At 46.0% G+C, this 21,846-nt stretch overlaps 1 protein-coding gene across 1 annotated transcript in view; it reads left to right on the top strand.

Moving 5' to 3' along the window:
- Window positions 1-21,846, top strand: part of NFATC2 (nuclear factor of activated T cells 2) — a 154,960-nt gene that overhangs the window by 62,198 nt on the left and 70,916 nt on the right. The window contains exon 6 of the mRNA XM_048497427.1: window positions 8,084-8,224. Coding sequence (XP_048353384.1) covers window positions 8,084-8,224 — 141 coding nt within the window. The remainder of the gene's footprint in view (window positions 1-8,083; window positions 8,225-21,846) is intronic.

Here is a 21,846-nt window from a genome sequence, read left to right as displayed (position 1 = left end):
TCAACTGGTTTCTTCTGCAAGAATCTTTAAATTGTGCAACACTTTCCATCTGGGTATGATTAATTATATTTGACAAAGGCAACTCTGTCCTAAACTTTTTTTTCATACTTACATGGTAATGAAATCCCCAACTCCAATCAACTGATTTCCAGGTTCCTTTCTCCCAGTAATTCCTCACACACACACACCCATCACTTCCTTATGATCTGCACGTGCTGTGTGGTAAGACTACCAAAAGTAAAATCTCCAAAAACACAGGGCGGGGACAGTGGCAGAAGTGGCAGGAATGGTGGGTGCGGTGACAGAAGCAAAGGGGCAGCAGAAGTGGCAGGCAAGGTGGCACAAGCAGCAGGGGGTGGCAGAAGCAGTGGGCAAGCCAGCAGAAGCAGTCGGGTGGCAGAATTGGCAAGCAAGGCAGAAGAAGCTGCAAAAGTGGTGGGTGAGGTGGCAGAAGCGGCAGGGGGTAGAAGAAGTGGCAAGCCCTGGAAGTAGAAGCAGCCTTCCGGGTGGGCAGAGAACTAAAAGCAAGGCAGAAGTGTTAAGCTGCAAAAGCAAAGGAGGTGGCAGGGCTGCAGGGGTAGCAGTGGCGCAGAGGCTGGGCAGAAGTGGTGGACGAACAATGACCAGTGGTTGGGGCAGAGGCGTAGCAAGAGGGGAAAGCGCCTGGTGTAGCGGTGCATCCTCTGCCCCCACCACACCCCAACAGGGGGCGCACCCAGTGCATTGCGCACCCCCCTTCCCTTGGAGCTACGCCTCTGGTTGGGGTGCAGGAGTCTCCTAGTGGGGTGAGGGCAGATGGGGGGAAACCGGGCGAATGTGCTTTCACGTGACGCTTCAAAGCAGCATCTGGGTCATCTGCCCCTTCTGCTCCCCCTAGATATGCCATTGCTGCCAAGTCACAAGCAATTTATGACAACCCCAACAAAAGGCTTTCAAAGTAAGGGAGAAACAGAAGTGGTTTGCCATTGCTTCCTCTGCAGAATCTTCCTTGAAGGTCTCCCATCCAAGTACAAACTCTGCTAGGCTTCTGAGATTTGGATCCAATCTGATTTCAGGCCTGGTTATGGGACTGAAATGGTCTTGGTTACCCTGGTGGATGACATGCATTGGGAGATAGGCAGGGAAATGCAACACAGTTAATTTTCCATCTCCTGAACCTCTTGCAGCTTTTGATACCATCATGGTATTCTTCAAGAATTGGGCTAGGAGGCACTGGTCTGAGGTGGTTCCGGTTATACTTCAAGGGTAGGCTTCAGAGTGTGGGGCTTGGGGACTGCTGCTTTACCCCTTAGCCTTTGGCCTAGAAAGTTCCCCAAAGTTCATCTTGTCCCCTTTTCAATTTCAATTTAAAACCACTTGGAGAGGTCATCTAGAGATTTAGGCTGAGTGGCCCCAATATGCAGATGACACTCAACTCTATCTTACCCTACCAACAGATCTCATGTAGGCTGTGGAAACGGTGACCAGATGCTTGGAGGGAATTTTGGAATCAATGAGGGCCAGCAAGCTGAAACTTAATCCTGACCAAATGGAGGGGCAATTGGTGGGGTGATCTGGTGGGGTGACCTGCCCCCCCCCTTGTTCCTTGAGGTGTTAAAACTGGGCAGTTGTGTGTTTTTCAGGTTCTTCTACTGGTAGAACCTCAGATATCGCCTTTCTTTGCTTTTTGTTGTGGTGTACAAGAATCCACACATGGAAAAGTTCTATTTTTATTTTCTCCACACTTTTATAAATGTGTCTGTCATTGCATTGACCAGTTTGGTTAACTAATCGAACTGAAAGGACTATTTCATTAGCTAAACTGGAGGCCTTGGGAGGGGTGTACATATTCAAAGCAGATTTATCAAGCTATGTTTGAACTCCCTTGAAAGATGTCTAGCTTCAGAATCAACTCAGCGAATGTACTCAGCAAAGACATAATTTAAGCCTCTCCTTTTCCTAGAGTGCTACAGATGGATGGGGTGGGGGAGTAGATATAATTCAGAACTGTAGATCATTTCAGAACTATAAATCTCTGGTTAGCAGTAAATCCAATTATGAACTCATCAGAATTTTGACTATTTACAAAGAATGATTAATTGTACAAACCATGTGGAAGAAATCATCTCAGCACATATACTCTTTAACTGGCCATTTAGTGGACCAGCTGTATGAATAAGAGTTCTTTAACTTTAGAAAGATGAAGTCATGTAAATGATGGGCAGCCCAATCTGGGGGGAGGGGGGCTTACCTTAGGAGTCGGTGCAGTCATCCACCAATGTAGGTGCCTACCTCACTGCCAGAGTGGGAAGATTTGTGGGTGGGTGCTGCGCAGCTCCACGGCGCTCAACCCTGGAAGCTGCTGCAATTCCCCAGCCCCACTGGTGCAGAAAGATGTAACGGTATGGCTAGGGGCATTCTGTGGGCATGCTAGGGGGTGGAGCCAACCATAATTGGCTTCCACTGCCCTCCCAGCCCCCATGCGTCGACACAGCCTGGCCTCAGACTTACTCCACGATTTTCATGGCAAATGTCCATTATCCCTTATGGGGAATTTTTAGTTACACAGTTAATAGATTTTGAATGGACTGGTAGAAAACTAAGGGGGGGGGGGGGGACAGAGACCTGGCAAAACAGCATCACATGATGCCATTGCTGACTGCATCATTGGAATTTACATTGGTGCATCATGTAACACTCTTGGGCTTCCTCGAAACTCTATGGTCCAAATAATGGAAAACTTGGAAATTGGTATAGCATTGTGTGATGCAATGACATCATTTCTGGGTTCCTATCCAGATGTGATGTGGCATCACGTGATCTTACCCCACCATTTCTCTGTGTTGCTCCATTGAGCAACTGAGGGAGGTCCCCTCACCAGTTACAATCATCTGGGAACCTTAGCTAAAACTCTCTGACTATAAATGATCTCTGTGCTGTTTTCCTGAAAGTCAGTCTATGCCTGTGTGGTGGTAATAATTCCAGAGAACAGCTGTGTTAGCCAGTTGCATGAATCCAAGAGTATCTTTTACAGATGAACATTTTTTTTCCTGCATGATCTCTTATTTATTTATTTGTTTGTTTGTTTAAAATATTTTCCCCACCTTTCTGCCCAATCAGGATCCACAAGGAAGCGAACATAAAAATGTTTAAACAATTAAAATGTATTAAAACAATTAATATAAAATTCAATTAAAAACATATAAACAAGCATTGGTAGGGGGGCCAGTAACTGTTACTGAGGTTACTGAAACAAAAGTCTTCTGCTGCTGAAATACACCTGGAGAGGGAGGCAGATGAACCTCTCTGTGGAGGGAGTTCCAAGGCTTTGCCATCATGATAGCAAAGATCCTTTTTGGGCCACCACACATCTAGCCTCAGATGACTGGGCAAACAAGATCAGGGCTTCCGAGGATGACCGGAACGAGCGGATAGGTTCATATGCGAAGATGGCCCTTAAGGAATGTTGGTTCCAGGTCCTATAGGGTTTTAAATGTAAATATTAGTATGTTGAATTGAACCCAGAAGCAAATTGAAAGCCAGTGAAGGTGGAACATGACTGGAATGGTATGGTCCTTACAGACCACTTCAGTCAACACTCTGGCTGCAACATTCCAGTGGAGATGCTTCTCTATTTTATTTTCTGCACCACATGCGTAGTGGCACAGGCATACAGAAACTGCAGCCATGCCAATCATCCCACAACACAGTTGACTGCACCTGTGTAGCTGCACATGTGCAACATGCGATTTAAAAAAGAGAGAAAACAGGGGACCTTCCTGCAATGGCAGGGCAGTCATGAACATGTTGCTCTACATCGGTCATACTCACTGCCATGGGGAGACACCATGCTTGAGGGACTTTGTAACCTGTGGGGCCCTCAGAAAGGCAGGCAGATGAATTCTCTCTGATGGTGGACAGCACGGAACTTATAGTGAACGGGGGGAAGGGGGGGAAATAAAGTGTCTTCTGCCTGGCGGTTCACGTGGGTGCGGCTCCAACCCTGGATTTTGCAAAAGTGATTTTTGAAAATCCCAGGTTGAGTGAAATAAAACTCATTTTGTGTGAAGTCCCCCCCCCAAAAAAAACCAGTTTGTAGTACACCCTAAACCCCATTATATTTGCCCTGTGAGAAATCCACCTTTAAAGCAGTCTTAAAGGCCGTTGTGGACATGAGGAAATGACTAGTGTGGGTTCCAGGTTACATTTAATGAAGTAAAAAAATTATATATGTCCTTTAGCTTGAAGGCTACAAGAAATAATTTACCATAAATAAAACTTCTGAGGCAAAAACTTCCGCTGAAGTGACTTTCACTTCACATCAATCTGTCTTCTCACTCCTTTACATCTCTGAGACCATATTAGGAGCTGACTCCGTTTCTAGTCTCTCAGTGTTTCTACCTATTTCTCTGGCCAGTTGTACACCTCGTATAATACCAGGCTGTTATCATCTAGCTCCCTTCTCACTATCAGTTTAGAACAGACAGCTTCTCTCAGTTCAGAACAGAATGATTTTTCACTCTGTTTTTGCACACACGACCTCTCTCTCTGTACAAAACCCTTCACAATCACTCTCCAGTGTCCACCAGTCACCACACTCTATCATTCCTCTTTCACTCCCCTTCCTTCTACAACTTACCTATCATTTGAAAGAAACACATACAACATTATAAATTGTTACAGGAACCCTTTTTTTGTGTTGATCATACTGTTAATCCTTACTGGAGTTCAGCAGGTACAATGTTATTTAGGAAGGTGTAGATGCCAAAGGTATATAATTCTATGATAGAATATATGCTTTGCAGACTAGAGGTGGCCTCCTGGCCTCTATTCTTGGCACCTCTGAAGTTAAAATGAGTCAAATTATTAGCATAAGATGCTGAAAGCACTCCACTACGCATCTGAGAGAGAAGCTTTATCAGAGTAGAAAGTACCTGGGATAGATTGGCCTGGTATGACTCAGTCTCATGAGTTGCATCTATTTAGAACTGACAGTTCAGTTTTCACACACATGTCTGGGGGTTACTCCTCTCAATCATGAAGTTCAAGAGTAATGTGTTTCAAGTAGTCACTGAAAGGAATTAGCACCTGTAAATCCAACCCCTCTCTGTTCATGGTCTGATGCTTATTTTCTCTTCATGGTTGGGATTGGTTCCCTCTTCTGTTTATTATACTGTCCATAATGTCCATAATACTGTCCACAATTTTCATAAGTTTGCATTGGTGTAAAAAAAAAGCATGGTTCAATGAGTAATGGTGAAAAGGGTTTAAGTAGCCCATGCACCATGATTGTTATTCATCTGAAGCAGGAGAAAAGGAGAGTACCCAACTACAAGTAGGGAGGCTGTGTGGCCAGGCCAACCGTCACTGGTTCATGCCTCCAGGAATAACCTCTTTCCTCCCCCTTTCACCCTGAGAGCATTAGAAGCAAAGAAAGATGAGAAACTGTTGAAAGGAATTCTCCAGAGAAGTAGAGATGGGGTAGATGTGGAGGAGTTCTGATTCAGGTCTCAAACTCCAAGGTCACCCAACCTAAATAGTTGCCCTAGCGACACATCTGGAGTGCTCAGAAGGAAAGGCTTGATCCTTTCCAGCTGTTGTAGTTGTGGGGGAAGGATGCTGAGATTGCAGCTGTCCTGCATCATAAAGCGTAAGATAGACTGAAGTGATTGCTTGGGATACAATGCTTCTACTTAACTATTTTAAGGGATGTGCAACTTATAGAACTGTGTTTCTCAGAGTGTCAGACCAGGGGTTCTTAAAAAGACAAGACTGTTACCAGAGGTAGTATTTGCTCCTTTTCAATAGATTGTTCATTATGTTCAAGGGTTCCAGGGACAAAGAGGTGAACTTTAAGGAACACATGAAGAAAACTTTTCCAACTACAGTTGAACAGTGAGGCCAAGTGGGCATCTGAAACTGAGGGGGAAGAGGTTCAAAACAGACAAAAGGAAGTATTTCTTCACACAATACATAATTAAATGGGGAACTCCCTGCTCCGGGATGTGGTGATAGGTGCCAACTTGGTAGGTTTTAAAAGAAGAGTGGACATGTTTTTTTTTCTGGAGGATAGGGCAATCCATGACTATTAGTCAAAATGGATGCTGGTCAGGATGCATACGTATTTTCTCTAGTGTCAGAGGAGCACGGAATATGGGCATGGAATAATATTTAGTATCAGGGTGCTATGGGGAGCACAAGCAGGATAATGCTGCTGCAGTCATCTTGCTTGTGGGTTTCCAAGAAGCTCCTGGTTGACCACTGTGTGAACAGACTGCTGGACTTGATGGGCCTTGGTCTGATCCAGCATGGTTTTGCTTATGTTGTCATCTATCCCAGACGTGTTCCTTATGAGCAGAGTGTCCTGTCCCAAGGAAAAAGGTTGGTCTAGATAATTGTATGGTTGCAGTGACCATTCTAGGAAACGGTGCAAGGCCTGGCTTTTGAATCAGTTTGTAAAATTCATCTCCCGCTACTTTAATTTCTTAGTCAAGAACCTGTTCCTCTAAATCTTGTGTGACATATTCCTGCACATTCAAGAGGGACTCGAACTCTTTAATAAACCTAGTGACTCTTTAGGGAATTTTAGTTTACATTTTTGGGAGATTCATTTTCCTTCCTCACACTAACAAGTTCTCTCTCAGTAGAGAGGCGTAGTGGGTGGGGGGGGAGCTTTCCCCGTGCACTGGTGCGCCCTCCGCCCTCCGCCTGGTAGAACACCCTTCTTGCCACGTCTCTGAACGCCCTCTCTCTGTCCCCTAGGGGTGCACGTGGCCTGGAAAGGCTGCACCCCTCTCTACACCCCTTGGAGTTACGCCTCTGCTCTTCAGCACCTTCTGCAGCTCAGTTGCCATGCTTGGAACACCCTCTCCAATACCATCATCAATTTTAACAGCCATGATTTGGCCCATCCAGTTTCTGAGCTGGGGATGTGCTTTTCTCCCAGCCGAACAACCTTGTTTTCCACACATTAATTTTCAAAATTCTCTGACATATCCTTTCAATTCAGCAACTAGAATGTTTGTGAATACTATGACAGTGTCTTTCAGATGGCAATGTGTATGCACAAGTATGTGACTATCACAGAATATTCACAAACATTCTGCTTATATACATGTATAAAAACTGGAGGGCAAACGCCTGGCTCCATTAAGCTTCCTGTGTCATTCAAAAGCCTCCCCTTTTTAGATTAGATTGAGTTTTATTTGTTTGTTTGTTTGTTTATTCTTTTGACTTATATCCCTCCCTGCCTTGCCACAGCAGGGTTCAAGGTGGCTAACAACAGATATGAAATGCAACAACTTAAAAGCCGTCATCCTCAGATAATATAAGCCAATATGGTGTGGTAATTAACAGCTATGGTCTCTAATCTGGTGAACCAGGTTTGTTTCCCCTCTCCAACTCAAGAAGCCTGCTGGGTAACCTTGGACTAGTCACAGTTCTCACAGAACACTCTCAGCCCCACCTACCTCACAAGGTGTTTGTTGTGGGGAGAGGAAGGGAAGATGTTTGTAAGTCACTTTGGGACTTCCTACAGTTGAGAAAAGCGGGATATAAATCCAAACTCCTCCTCCTCCTCCTCCTCCTCCTCCTCCTCCTCCTCAATAAAATCATTTAAATCTACCAGTCATCTAAATGTATCAATGTCGGAGACATTAACCCATTTAAAAATCATTAAGCAACCATTTGAAACGTAATGCTTTTGTTTAGTTTACCAGAATCCCATTGCAGGTGGCATATTTCAAGTTTTCAGGATTGTAGTATACTTGCACTTGAATATTTGGCCATTGACTTGGAAACAGACACGGGCTGCCTCCAACTAATTCAACCAAGTTCTGTTTTGTTGAGGACAAGGGGTAAAGCCAGCACAGCTGAAGCAGTGGAGCCAGCTCCCAACTATTTCCAAACAAAAATGCTTTGAGCACAAGTTTGTTTTTCCTCATTTTCTTTCAGCACTAATTTTACCCTCCTGGAGAAGCTCTTTTGGCACAGAGGAGATGGCAATAGTGACAGAACTGGGAACCTCATGGATAGCTCTGAAATGTTCTACCAAAAAAAAAGAGATCGAGATTTAATTTCACTCGTGGCTGTATTTTGTCCCCAGCTCAACGCTCCGCGCATGAACTTCCGATGGTGGAAAGGCAAGATGTCGACAGCTGCCTGGTATATGGTGGGCAACAGATGATTCTGACTGGCCAGAATTTTACTGCTGAGTCGAAGGTTGTTTTCACAGAGAAGACACCAGGTACGTCGTCGTTTGTGTCATTTCTCTAATTTTGTCTTGTTCAAATCCTAACTCGGGCTTTTCTGTCTGATCATCCCCCTTGCCTCCATGTCCTTATTCTCCAGTAGAATATATTATATGTCATGCTAGTAATTCCTGTATATCAGTAGTTCTTAACCTTTCTTAGCCAGCAGGACCTTTGGGAATCTGACATAGAATGGTGGGCACAATCAGAAAATGGCTGCTGCAGGAGGTGGAACCAACCAGAAAATATCCAGAAATGAGGTTATTCGTACGGACAGTGATACTGTCTGTATTTCAAATGTATTTCAAATAATGTGAGCTGCCCTGGGCCTGTAACGGGAAGGGTGGCCTATAGAAGCCAGAAGCCTGGCAGCCATCATAGTCAGGAGAGAAAGAAGAAAAAGGAAGAGAGGCAGGAACTGTGCTGTTAAATCAGTGCTTCCTCCCACCATTTGGGTTGCCAACTCCAGGATGGAAAATACATGGGGATTTGGGGGTGGAGCTTAAAAAGGGCAGGGTGTGGGGAAGGGAGGGACTTCAGAGTTTGGATCCAGCAGGTTCACACAGGTTCCCGAGAGTAGGTTACTAATTATTTGTGTGTGCCAAGAGGGGGTTACTAATTGGTGATTTTGCCACGTGATTTTTGCCTTAGTTACGCCCTCCTCTCAGCAGTAGCGCGCAGAACTTGAAGCAGTCTAGCAGGAGGTGCACCGGCGTGCGTGGCAGCCTGCGCCTGCGTGCATTCGTTTCCCACCCAAGGACCAGCGCAGTGGCTGCGTCCTTGCCACAGCTCCCTCCTAGAGAGGAATGCCCCACCCCTGGAATGCCTGGCCATGCCCCTGTCGTGCCCCACCCAGCCCCATTGGCGCTATGCCACAGTTTGAATCCCACCACCACGGGAACCTATTACTAAATTTTTTGGATCCCACCACTGAGAGACTTAAGTGAAATATAATGCAATCGAGTCTACCCTTTAAAGCAGCCATTTTCTCCAGGGGCACTGATCTCTTGTAATGTCAGTTGTAATGGTGGGAGCTCTCCAGCGACTATGTGGAGGCTGACAACCCACTTTACCATGCTCAAGAGCCAGTGGGATGTGGTGGTTAAGAGCGGCAGACTCTAATCTGGTGAACTGGGTTTGTTTGGCCACTCTTCCATATGAAGCATGCTGGGTGACCTTGGGCCAGTCAAAGTTCTGTCAAAACTCTCAGGCCCACCTGCCTCATGAGATGTCTGTTGTAGGGAGAGGAAGGGAAAGGGTTTATAAGTTGTTTTGAGACTCCCTAACGGTAAAGAAAAGCTGGGTATAAATCCAAAATATTGTTCTTCTTCAAGTAGCTAGCTGGCAACGCTGGGAGCTACCCTATGGTTCCTTCCCCCTTTTCCAAGTCTGGGGCAGGAAATGCCACCTTGGGGAGCATGCCTCCAGAAGCCACATTTGGCAGCGTGTTCTTCACTCCCAGTGTAAATAATCATCATTTTCTCCCATTCCAACTCATTCCTTACTACTCTTTTCCCCTTGCATTCATCATGGCCCGCCATGAATAGCCCTGGTGTTCCTTTGATTTTTGACCTGAATCATACCTGACCTCAAGAAATAGCTTCAGCATAGACTCATTGTTTTCGTTAGGTAACACGCCAGTGCGAACAATGGGCGATGACTAAGAGAGGATACAGCACATTTAATTCACACACAATTAGAAAACATTTGAAGGCTGACCTCTGCAGCTCTTACTCATTTTTTGGGGGGGGAGGAGGCTTGAGGTTAGTAAGAGCTACCACCCACTCTGGGGTCTCTTAGGGTTTGGCTACCATTCAGAGATGTCCACGGCAAGATATTTGAGGCGTAATAGAGCTTTTAACGTTTTCAAAAATGCAGCAACAGCAGCTGCCCGAAGTTATATAGGAAGCTGCATCTGAAGCTCAGATGCTTGTAAATAGCAGTTTCCAGTGGCGAGTGTGGACCTGCTGAGAACTATGAAAGCCACATTTTGACTGTGTGCAGGTGCAAATGCGCATTCCCAATGGGAGGTGACTGCTGGACAGGAACCCTAAGCCTGGCGTCCTTGCCTTTGCAAATTAGGGAATCTGTTTTCTACCATTTTAAAGAAAACCCTGCTGAGGTTCAGCTGTAGAAAACAAGTTATATATGTTTATGTTGTATTATATTGATCACTTTGGATGGAAAGAGCAGATATAAATCCAATATACTAGACTAAACTAACTGCTCATGCATCTCTTTTAATCATTCGTGAAATATGGATTGGGAAGAGAGGACTCGGGTTCTTTCTTTCTTTCTTTCTTTCTTTCTTTCTTTCTTTCTTTCTTTCTTTCTTTCTTTCTTTCTTTCTTTCTTTCTTTCTTTCTTTCTTTCTTTCTTTCTTTCTTTCTTTCTTTCTTTCTTTCTTTCTTTCTTTCTTTCTTTCTTTCTTTCTTTCTTTCTTTCTTTCTTTCTTTCTTTCTGCTTCGTCGTCACCCAAAAACTCTTCTTACAACAAGTGACCAAACAAGTGATTGTTTTGAATAGGGCTCTCCAGCCTTTTTGAACACCTGGGAACCTTTAGAATTCTGATACAGGGTGGCGGGCGCAGCTATAAAATGGCTACCATGGGAAGCTGAGTTAGCCAGAAAACAGCTCTTGCACCTTCCCTTCAGGCAAGCATAGCAAGGGGGGAAGTGCCTGGTGCACTGGTGCATCCTCCGCCCCACCCCACCCCGGAACACTCCTGCTACACCCCCGGAACGCCCTTGCCACACACTCACAGGGGCACCCCCCGGTGCATCGTGCACCCCCTGTTCCCTTGGAGCTACGCCTCTGCCTTCAGGCCCAAAGTGAAGAAACTTGTGCTGTGATGGCAGCTGCTGCCAAAGCAACATTTTAAATCAGCACAACCAATCAAATTCATCAATGGCCAACCAGAAACCTTTCTGGACAAAAGCCCCACCCAACCTCACCCACTTTCTAAAAATGCTTGGGAGACTCCAGAAAAGGTATCAGTGGGTACCCTGGCATCCACAGACAATACATTGGGGACCTTTAGTTTAGAAGAATAAATTAAAAGGGGGTCACAAGACTGGCCCTGAAACCCATATATTTCCTGTACTGGCAGCTTTGTTTTGATCATTCATGGAAAGTCACAACATTGCAACGGTGTGGAGCAAAGGATGCCTTTTCTGCACTGTATTTTTATTTATTTTTTTGCTTCACCTTGGCTTCCTAACTGCACTGGTTTCCCCCAGCCATACATACGGTATCGTTTGCCAATCATTGTTCTCCAGGTTTTTTTTAAATTGAATTTTCCTCCTTTTTTTTTCAGACCACTGCAAAAGTTGTCTGATCAGCACATGATACTGTGGTGTTCAGGAGGGGAAATAGTGATGCAGTTAAGAAGCTGAGCCCAAAACCTGATATGGGAAAGCCTCTTATTTTCCTTATTGAAAGGGGACAGACTTCTTAAGAATATATACTGCCCTTTATGAAGCGCTATGTTTTGGTGGTCCTGACCTGGATGATCCCATATAGCCCAATCCTGTCAGATCTCAAAAACGAAGCAGGGTCAGCTCTGGCTAGTGCTTGGGTGGGAGACCACCATGGATATCCAGGGTTTGAGACCTCCAAAGAAGGAGAGTCCACCACACTCTGAGGTAGTGCATTCCACTGTTGAACAGCCTTTACTGTCAGGAAGTTTTTTCCTGATGTTTAGGTGGAATCTGTTTTCCTTTACCTTGAACCCATTACTCCTGGTTCTAGTCTCTGGAGCAACAGAAAACAAGCTTGATCCCTCACCAACATGACATCCCTTCAAATATCTAAACATGGCTATCATGTCACCTCCTAACCTTCTCTTCACCATTCCTTTTGGATACCCCTTCCATACCCCCTTCAAATCATAAAGTCCATGATTAGCTGGACTCTGGAGACCCCTAGAAGGACCAAAGTCCCTGGAATTTTGCCTCCTATTTGCCAGCAGTCCAACCTCCCCTTCTATTGCACTTCTGTAGTCATACATTGTAGAATATGATACTTCCTTTGCAAATCTCTCCTTTACCATTTTTGAAGGATTTATCCTCTTCATATGCAGTCCACTTAGGCCTCTCTGCAGTTATGTACTCTAGTTCAGTGGTTCTCAACCTTCCTAATGCCATGACTCCTTAGTACAGTTCCTCATGTTGTGATGAACCCCAACCCTAACATTTATCCATTTTACAATTGGAGAACACTGATGCAGAGAGTCTTAGGCGACCCCTGTGAAAGGGTCGTTTGACCCCAAAGGGGTCCTGACCCCCAGGTTGAGAACCACTGCTCTAGTTTGTTTAAATACATTCCAATTCAGAGTTAGCTATAGACAATCCAAGTCCAGCTTTGGTGTAAAGGCTACTAGCACACCAAAAAGCAGCTCAGAGAGGTAAGCAAAAGCCGCAATAAGCCACTGTGAGTGGGTGGTGCATCCTCTCTGATGCTGTTAATTTCCTCTTTAAGACAGCAGAGGCTAAGCAGAGCCCAGTGTTTTTGTGAAAGAAAAAAAGAGACCAAACCAATAAACAAAAAACCCCACCCACCATGCAGCAGCATTTGGAGGGGGAGCATTCTTGCTTATCTTTCCATTTCACTTTGATGACTCATGGCCCTGACACATCTGAACTGTACTTTCACTTGCCGCAGAAGCAACCCAACGGCCTAGCTCTGTTGACACTGCCATTCTTAAGGTCAATGGATAAGTGTGACTCTGAACACTTCATGGAGCTCTGAGAGCCCCCATGGTGTAGGGGAGGGACTTCAGTGAGATATAATGCAACTGAGTTCACCTTCCAAAGCAGCCATTTTCGCCAGGTGAACTGATCTCTGTCACCTGAAGATCAGTTGTAACAGTGGCAGATCTCCAGCGATCACCTGGAGGCTGACATCCCACCTTCTCGTGCCCAAAAGCCAGTGGGGTGTAGTGGTTAAGAGTGGCGGACTCTAATCTGGTGAAGAAGGTTGGATTCCCCACTCCTCCACATGAAGTCTGCTGGCTAGTCAGACCTTGGCTAGTCACAGTTCTCTCAGAGCTCAACAAGGTGTCTATTGTAGGGAGAGGAAGGGTAAGCTGCTTTGAGACTCCTTACAGTTGAGAAAAGTGGGGTATAAATCCAAACTCCTCCACCTCCTCTTCTTGGTCTACTTTTCCTCCTCCTCCTCCTCCTGCTGCTGCTACTTGTGTGTTTCCTGCACATGATGACACATTGCGGCTCTGCAACACCTTGTCAGTGAGGGCCACGTTAGTCATTGTAAGGTGCATTTGCTTGCATAGCAGTGCATTCAGCTGGAGCACTTTATGTGACTGACTGGGATTGGGAAGACCACTTTGATACTGCTAATTGCTTCTGTGCAGATGTAAAGTAGTTCCGCATCCTGAGGTGCTCTGTGCCATGCACTTGGTTTCTCTGTCAGTCCCTGCATGAACGGATGCCGCTGGTGAAGGGTCCAGTCAGATGCCTTTCTCTGGTGATCCCGGCCATTGAAAAGCAAAGCTACTTTTATCTGCACAACCCCATCACCTGCAGGTGCCCCTTCTTGGGTTCTCTCTGTCTTGTTCATACAGAGGGGTTGTGAATTGGCTTGCATATAAATGAGAGAACTACGGGTCATCCAGTAGCACCCCCTCCCCCCGCAAACGTCTTGAGCCAACGTTCTATATTGTTGTTGAGCGCTGATATATTATGATAGCTAAGACTGTGGGCCAGCCAGTGTCTGGTTAGTATTTCCGCTCAACCATCAGCTTACCAGCTGACCTTTCACAACCATTTGTCTTTCAACCAACATCCCTCTGTCATGACTGGGGCATGGTGGGGCAGCAGCACCATGGCTGAGGTCTCTGGGTGGTGCCCCAGGGAGCCATGGCTAGGGGTGCCCTGGCCTTACAGCAAGGCAAGCACCAACTAGCTTCTCTTCTCCTTGACCCTTTGGATCCCTGAATTTTAGTGCCTCGCCTCCCTCTTGTGGCCCACCCCTGGCCCACCCCTTGGACTGCACCCTTCCTGGGCTGCTGCCCTTTAAGCCCAATTTATTCTTCTTCCGCTCTCTGGCCTTTGAGCATCCAAATACTAACCAGGCCTGACCTTAACTTAGCTACTGAAATCTGGTGAGATCAGGCCAGCTTGGACCGTTGGAACTTGTTAAGGCACAGATGTGTGTATCCATGTCTTCAAACATGACAGTACCAGGTGAAACATCTGCGGACTTACCCTAGGGAGACTTATATGCTGGATTGCTAGTAAGCTGCATCAGTGAAGTATTGTTGCAGAAATTCTAAGGGCATACCAATTTAGGCCATTCCTTGACTTCAGCTGGCCCCCAAACCTGAAAGCGCTGTAAAAGCTCCTTTGCCATATATCAAGCCTATGCCACGAAACTTGCTGACCCTTCCTATGCTGATCTGACCATAATACATATTAATGAGCTTGACAAGCATCTTATAAAAAGGCCTGGCAGAGGAAATGGTGGCAGGAAGTAAACTCTGAGGGACTGGTAGGTTTGCAAGTGGGTGTGCGGGCACCAACCAAACAAAGCAATTGTGTTTTAGAAGGCAGGGAGTAGACTACGTATGTTGTATGTTTATTTATACCACCTGTAAAGGAGTCATGGGGTGGTGCATGCATAGCTCACTCTTACATGACTGGAATTCTGCCTGAGCCATCCTTTTGGGTTGGGAAGGAAAGTAACATTTGCTTCTGAGTAAGCACTAGAGGGGAGGGAAATCTTGTAAGATCTGAGCAGCTTATCAGAGTCCCTCCCCTCCCTTGCATGCCACCCCTCCCTCCCCTCCCCCTCCCTCCGCTAGGGTGGGTGGGCCAGGTCCAGATGCCGGGACCGCTCCCCTTCCCTTTCATGCCACCCCTCATTCCCTCCCCTTTCAGTACCATCAACTCAGAGCACAGATCATGCCGGCAGATGGGAACTGTAATCCATAACGTCTGGAGGGCCGCAAGTTTGACACCTGTGAACCAGAGGAGTCTGTGGCCCATTGTACATGCATGGCCTCCTTCACTTTCAGGCTTCATTCCCCTGTGGCTGATTCCCCCTTCCCTTCCCTCCCTTCCCTTGGATGCAACCCCTCCCTCCCTCCCCTCCCTTGCATGCCACCCCTCCAAGGGAGACTACAGAGGAAGGCAAAGTCAAGGCATCTTTGCTTAATCGCTTGCCTTGAAAGCCCCTTGTTGGGGTTGCCATAAGTCATCTCTGACTTGACAGCTCTTTACATGAACTCAAGTAATGGAGACTCAAGATAGGATGGCTGGAGAACTATGTCTGGGATCTCACAGACTGGTTTTGGTGGTGTAAACTGCCGCAATGCAGACTTGCATTAGTTCATTGCCCTAACTCATCTTGTGTCGGAAATCCTGCACTGGCTTCCTTGGTGAAATGCATCCTTTCTTTGTCAATTTCTGCAGAGCAGCTAAATAGTCTGATCAGTCATCTTCTCAGACAACTACCTGTTTGTTGCATTAGCAGAAAGTGATCTTCTTTGCAGTTTGAGCACCTCTTCTTTTTAATCTGTTCGTCAAATGACTCCAAGGAAACAGAACTGAACTGAAGGATCAGGTAGTGTGAAATGTGTAAGATCTTTACTTGATACCCTGGAAAGCCACGACCAGTCTGAATAGACAGTACAGACCTGGGTGGACCAGTAGTCTGTTTTAGTGTAAAGCAGCTTTGTGTATTCAGTGCTACGACTTTCTCATCCAGAGTAGCTGAGCCTGGTCTGGCCAGTCAGAGCAGCATCGATTTGGTTGAACAGCACCTAGGCTATTTATTTATTTATTTATTTCATTTATACCCCCCACTTGCTCCCCAATGAGGTTCCCTAGTGGCTTACAGCATCTTTCCCTTCTGCTCTGTATCCTCCCAACAACCCTGTGTGGTAGGTTAGGTTGAAATTGTGCAAGTGGCACCAGGTCACCTGGCAAGCATCTAATCCTGCGGCAGTGAAGTGAGAATTCTCCAACCCATGGGTCTCCCCAGATTGTGAATAGTCAGTATTCTAACTTGCTACAATTCAGATGATGGTAATGTAACCTCAAGACAGAGTGCCCAAATTGCAACCCAAAACCCACTTATTTATTGCAAAGTGCCAACAGCAATTTAACTTGAGTACTGAGGTTTTAGTTTAGAAAAACGGTTAAGAACATAAGAACATAAGAACAAGCCAGCTGGATCAGACCAAAGTCCATCTAGTGGTCCCAGCTCCTCTGCTACCTCGCAGAGTGGCTCCACCCAAGGGTTGCCTTTCTTGGGAGCTCACATGTAGGATGTGGAACGTGCAATGGCCTCTCAAAGCTGTTGCTGCCCGATCACCCTGGTCTGTTAAAGGGGCATTTTCAACTTCAGATCAAAGAGGGATCAAGATTGGTAGCCCATTACAACTCGACTCTCCTCCTCCATAAATCTGGTCCAAGCCCCTTTGTAAAGCTACATATCCAGGTTAGTGGCCATCACCACCTCCTGTGGCAGCATATTCCAAACACCAATCACACGCTGCGTGAAGAAGTGTTTCCTTTTATTAGTCCTAATTCTTCCCCCCAGCATTTTCAATGAATGCCCCCTGGTTCTAGTATTGTGAGAAAGAGAGAAAAATTTCTCTCTGTCAACATTTTCTACCCCATGCATAATTTTGTAGACTTCAATCATATCCCCCCTCAGCCGCCTCCTCTCCAAACTAAAGAGTCCCAAACGCTGCAGCCTCTCCTCAGGTTGGCTCAGAGGTGTGCATTACTCGGGAGTAAGCTTGGTGAAGCAACCGTGCAATGCTTCGAATGGGTGAATCACGACCCTAGGAGGGTTTACTCAGATGCAAGCCCCATTGCCAGCATCCGAGCTTACTCCCAGGTAAAGGATCGTGCCCAGGCCAGCCTAGATGTGTGTGTGTGGGGGGGGTGATTTTCCGCCCCCTCAAATGACGAACTCTGTGCCCACAGAAAGGGCTCTGAGTGCCACCTCTGGTACACCATGCTGTCTGACATCTTGAATGCCTGACCTTTATTGTGGCATGTTGTAGTTGTCCTTCAGTTTCTCAGTCCTGATGTCACCTCGTTTCAGATACAGTGGATAGGCCTGTGGTGGCAAACCTTTGGCACTCCAATTGTTATGGACTACAATTCCCATCAGCCCCTGCCAGCATGGCCAATTGGTTGACCTCCACTGGGATAGGCGTATGATGCAGGAATCCTTGCTGAAGCTAAGCGGGTCTGTGTCTGCTGATGGCCTGCATGGGAGACCTCCTCAGAAACCCCCTCCCCACAGTGTAGAGAGAGTTCTGGGATGGAAGAGCGGCAGGCTGTGAATGCCATAAATAAAATAGATGTTGTTTCCACAACAAAATGGAGAATTAAAAAACAGTAAAAAGTGGGTGGATAGAACTCTTAATCGAAAACAGTCCAATTCAAACCAGTGTCTAAGATAATTGAAATTTATGTGCTGACATCTCGTGTATTCTCAGAGCTGCACCGCAGGACACAGAAGCCCTATCTGGTCTGCTCCCACTCACTTCCCAAGGCACACATTCTCATCTGCCAGCATTGACTGATTCGATTCATAGGCTTCCTTTCCAAACGCTGTGCAGGCAGAGGCAGGTGTTGGGATACACATGTGCCCCTCTACGTCCACACATCCTGCCCAGAAAAATTGCAAGGGAAGAAAGGAACCCTTTTCTGGTGATTTCCATCCTATGTTCAGCATGGAAGGAAGCCATCCATTGAAAGTTTGGTCCCTAAGGCATTAGAGTTTGGACTGCAAATTATACATTTAGGGTGGCATTGTTTGGAATCACACAGCATGCACTGCCCTCTTTTGTGGACGTCAGTGAGGGCTTAATGAAATGCAGTGCTTGTCTAGACAGTGGGGATCAAGGATCACTCCTGGTATCTATTAGGGCCATCTGGATATTCTGTGGGTAGGGAGAGTTATATAGAGCCTTTGGGCTTCTGGGATGAGGCAAGAGCTGGAAATGCAGAGAGCCTCTGGAACCCCTTGCTGTGTCATGCAAAGAATGTTCCTAATAACCGTGAATGGATCTAATGCGATGAATCCAGGCGTTTGCTGAAAGCCGTGTAAGAATTTTACCTTTTCGGTTAGAGCTTCTTGTGTGCTTGGCAGCAAGCAAAAGTCTTTTTTTGCGCCCCGGCCAGCAAATGTCAGATGAAGAATGGGGGAATCCCAGAAAAATGCTACAAATAGGGAGGCGGGGAGGATGCAAACACAAACACACAAGCACAAGTGGCCGTGGAAACTGAGTTGCCATAACTGAAAAAGAATCATTGAGACAGGGTGGAATCCAGTGTTTTGGAAGATCTCCCCGCATGACACACAGTTTTGGAATTTTACAGCTGGTAAGCCTTCATTAGCACAGGCAGCTACTATGGCCTAGATTCTCCGGCTTGATTTCTACTGGTGGGGGGGGGGGAGTGCCTAGGAACAAGCTGATTTATTCAGCTCTGCCATGTATTTGTTTTAAAGACACTGATTGCTTTTTAATGCATTTGTCTTGGAGCTAACCAAAGCCAGAGGCAGAGCGAATCTTCTATCACCTGTCGAAAGCTAATTGATCACATAAAAACCTGGCAGAAGGAGTGGAATTCCCTTTTCTCCCACTTAGTCATCGCATCCTGGTGGTGACTCATTCGCTGGAGGTTCCCAGTGGCTTTATTTTTTTTTTTCGAGCGAAGCTTTGGTTTCATAAAATGTTTATAAATTTCTTCTTCTTCTTTTTTCTTTTTTTTTTTGCTTAAGTATATTTCCATGAATTGGCAACAGGCAATGGTTTGAAAGAGCCCTGGAACTACGTTGGCCCCTGCTGTTCAACTACTCGGCTACTGTTGTTATGTTTAGTTGCAGCTCGAGCCAATTTTTTTCAGGCCGATCACTTCAGGGAGAGTACCTCTAAATGCGTTCCCCTGAAAGAAAATGTCAGTTTCGGGGTTGGACTGCACTGGATGACTAACTCCGCTGGCTGCCTTCCAATCAGACCCTGACATACATCTTGGGCCACAGTGAATCATCCCAGAGATCTTTCTCATGAAATGAAAGCACTGGTTGTGGCCCACCAACAGGCCGCCAGAGAAACTGGCTGTGATGGACAGTCTCTCGGCCGAGAGGAATCAAAGAAGCCCATCGCAGAATTCAGTCTTTTTCTGAAGGAGAAGGCCAGCTGGCTTCAGAGTGCCAAATTCTTTCAAGCTGCAGTAGCCTTTCTAAAATTACAAAATTACTGCTCTGCGATTATTTTCAGGGCTGGGTGAGGATGATCTATAGGAACATAGGAATTGCTTTGCTGGATCGAGCAGAGATCTTTGTCATCCACAGTTCTCCGCCAAATGCCCTCCAGAAGCACTGAAGCAGGGTAGAATGAAAGTAGCTGTTCTCTTTAATTTGATTCTAGGGTCGATTCCCCACTGGCAGGTTTGGCCTAGGTTCAACCTAGGTTTGACTTAGGTATTCCCCACAGCCATTGCTTCAAGAGTTTCGACCAACGGTTCTGTCCACAGCTTCCACCCCCCCTCAAACTGTCAAATTCCCTGAGCTCGCATCAGGGAAGTACAACTCTTTTCAGTGAACCTGGAGGTCGTAAGACTCCTGTGGTCGAAGCCGGTAAAGTGGGGAATCATCAAGGAACCTGTTCCCTCCGGTCAGCCAATCACATGTTTTGGGAGCGTATGCTCCAGAACAAAAAGACTACTTAATGAAGGGAAAAGCGCACCCTTAAAAAAGAATCCTTGTATATGAAACAATGGCCATACATACAAACAGCACACGTTTACACGCTGCTTTTAGCTACAAAGAGCAGAAGAGGCACTCAGGTGATCCTGCCCTCTGAGCTCAGAACTGGTGGGACGAACTCGGCTGCTGTGGGGTGTAACAATGGAGTCGACCTAGGTCAGTTCCTTTTCAGGGAACCGGGTCGAATCTAGTTGACTCTGCAGTGGGGAATCAACCTATGTGTATCTAGTGATAGGCAGTTAGTTGCACGTAACAACTCGCTATTTCTGAATGGGCATGCACATCTGTGGGTTTATCAAAAATGCATCCAGACAGACACAGCCTGAAGGAGAGAAGTTGGTTTTTACACCCTACTTTAAGTTAACTTTAAGGAATCTCAGTATGACAATTTTGACAATAGACAAGCCTTTATTGGCATTCCAAAATACAATAAAACAATTGTCCATAAGAGACAGATAGATACAACAGCCATTCAGAGTCTTATCAATAGTTTAGTCCAAATGGACTCATCAGAAGTGCCATTCCTATACACCTCTCCACAGACCAAACTGAAAACCCACCAACAGAGCCCAGGCATCACAACAGCATACAGTATCAACACTCCACTATAAAACACAGAGTTTGTTAGAGTGGCACCTAACAACTAAAACAAAGGGATAGGGGCAAGGAAATGGAGCAAACAATTGGATTTGACTCCCATGGAGTTGCCAAGCAGCCTTCAGTTGTCACTCCATTGGTGGTAATCAGCCATAGTAAAACTACGACATCTCTCAATGAATCACCACAGATTTGCCATTTGACTTTTGGGTGACCGTGAACCCAAAGGTTGCTTTGCTTGAAGGTAGGCACTGTGGGCTAACCAGTAGCAAATAGTTAATGTAAGCAACATTGTTGTTGTTATGATGATAGCAATCTAATGCTTAGTATCCATCTAGCGTTGCGTCTATAACCTTTAAAAGATATTTTGCTACGCTTTCGCAAAAGTAAGGCTGTAGTGGTGTGGTGGTGAAGTAGTTAAGAATGTAGTGGTGGAGTGGTTAAGAACAGGTGGATTCTAATCTGGAGAACCAGGTTTGATTCTCACCTGTGTGGTGGAGGCTTATCTGGTAAACCAGATGTGTTTCTGCACTCCTACATTCCTGCTGCGTGACCTTGGGCTAGTGCTAGTCACAGTCCTTTGGAACTCTCTCAGCCCCACTTACTGCCCAAGGTGTCTGTTGTGGGGAGAGGAAGGGAAAGGAGCTTGTAAGCCACCTCGAATCCCCTTACAGGAGAGAAAGGCAGGGTATAAATACAAGCTCTTCTTCTTCTTATAATCCCATTCCTTTCCCCTCCCTATAACAGATACCTTGTGCGGTATGTGGGGCCGAGAGAGTTCTGAGAGAAGTGTGACTCAGCAGGCTTCATGTGTAGGAATGGGAAAATAAACCTGGTTCACCAAATTAGAGTCCACAACACTTAACCACAACACCACACTGGCTCCCAGATGACATCCTGAAGAACATGTGGCTCATCGTTGACTATGTACATGAAAAGCCACATTAGCTTTTAGGAAAATTGACTTATACTGAATCAGGCCTTTCACTTGCATGAATCAGAATCATCAGTTAATAGGAGTGCCATCACCCTGACTTGCATGGTCCAGGCTAGCTCAATTTCACCAAAACATAGAAGTAAACAGGGTCAGTTTTGGTTAGAGACCACCAAGGAAGTCTCGGGGTCCCCACACAGAAGCAGACAATGGCAAATTACCTCTGAGTGCATCTTGCCATGAAAATCCTATGGAACCACCATAAGTCAGCTGTGATTTGATGGCCCTTTGCACTACCAGGAGCTCCACCAGTGGGAGATGAAGACCAGACACAGA

The sequence above is a fragment of the Sphaerodactylus townsendi genome, linkage group LG05 (assembly GCF_021028975.2).
Source record: "Sphaerodactylus townsendi isolate TG3544 linkage group LG05, MPM_Stown_v2.3, whole genome shotgun sequence".
Taxonomy (NCBI): domain Eukaryota; kingdom Metazoa; phylum Chordata; class Lepidosauria; order Squamata; family Sphaerodactylidae; genus Sphaerodactylus; species Sphaerodactylus townsendi.
Note: the sequence above shows the minus strand (reverse complement) of the source record. Positions and strands in the feature narration are given on the sequence as shown.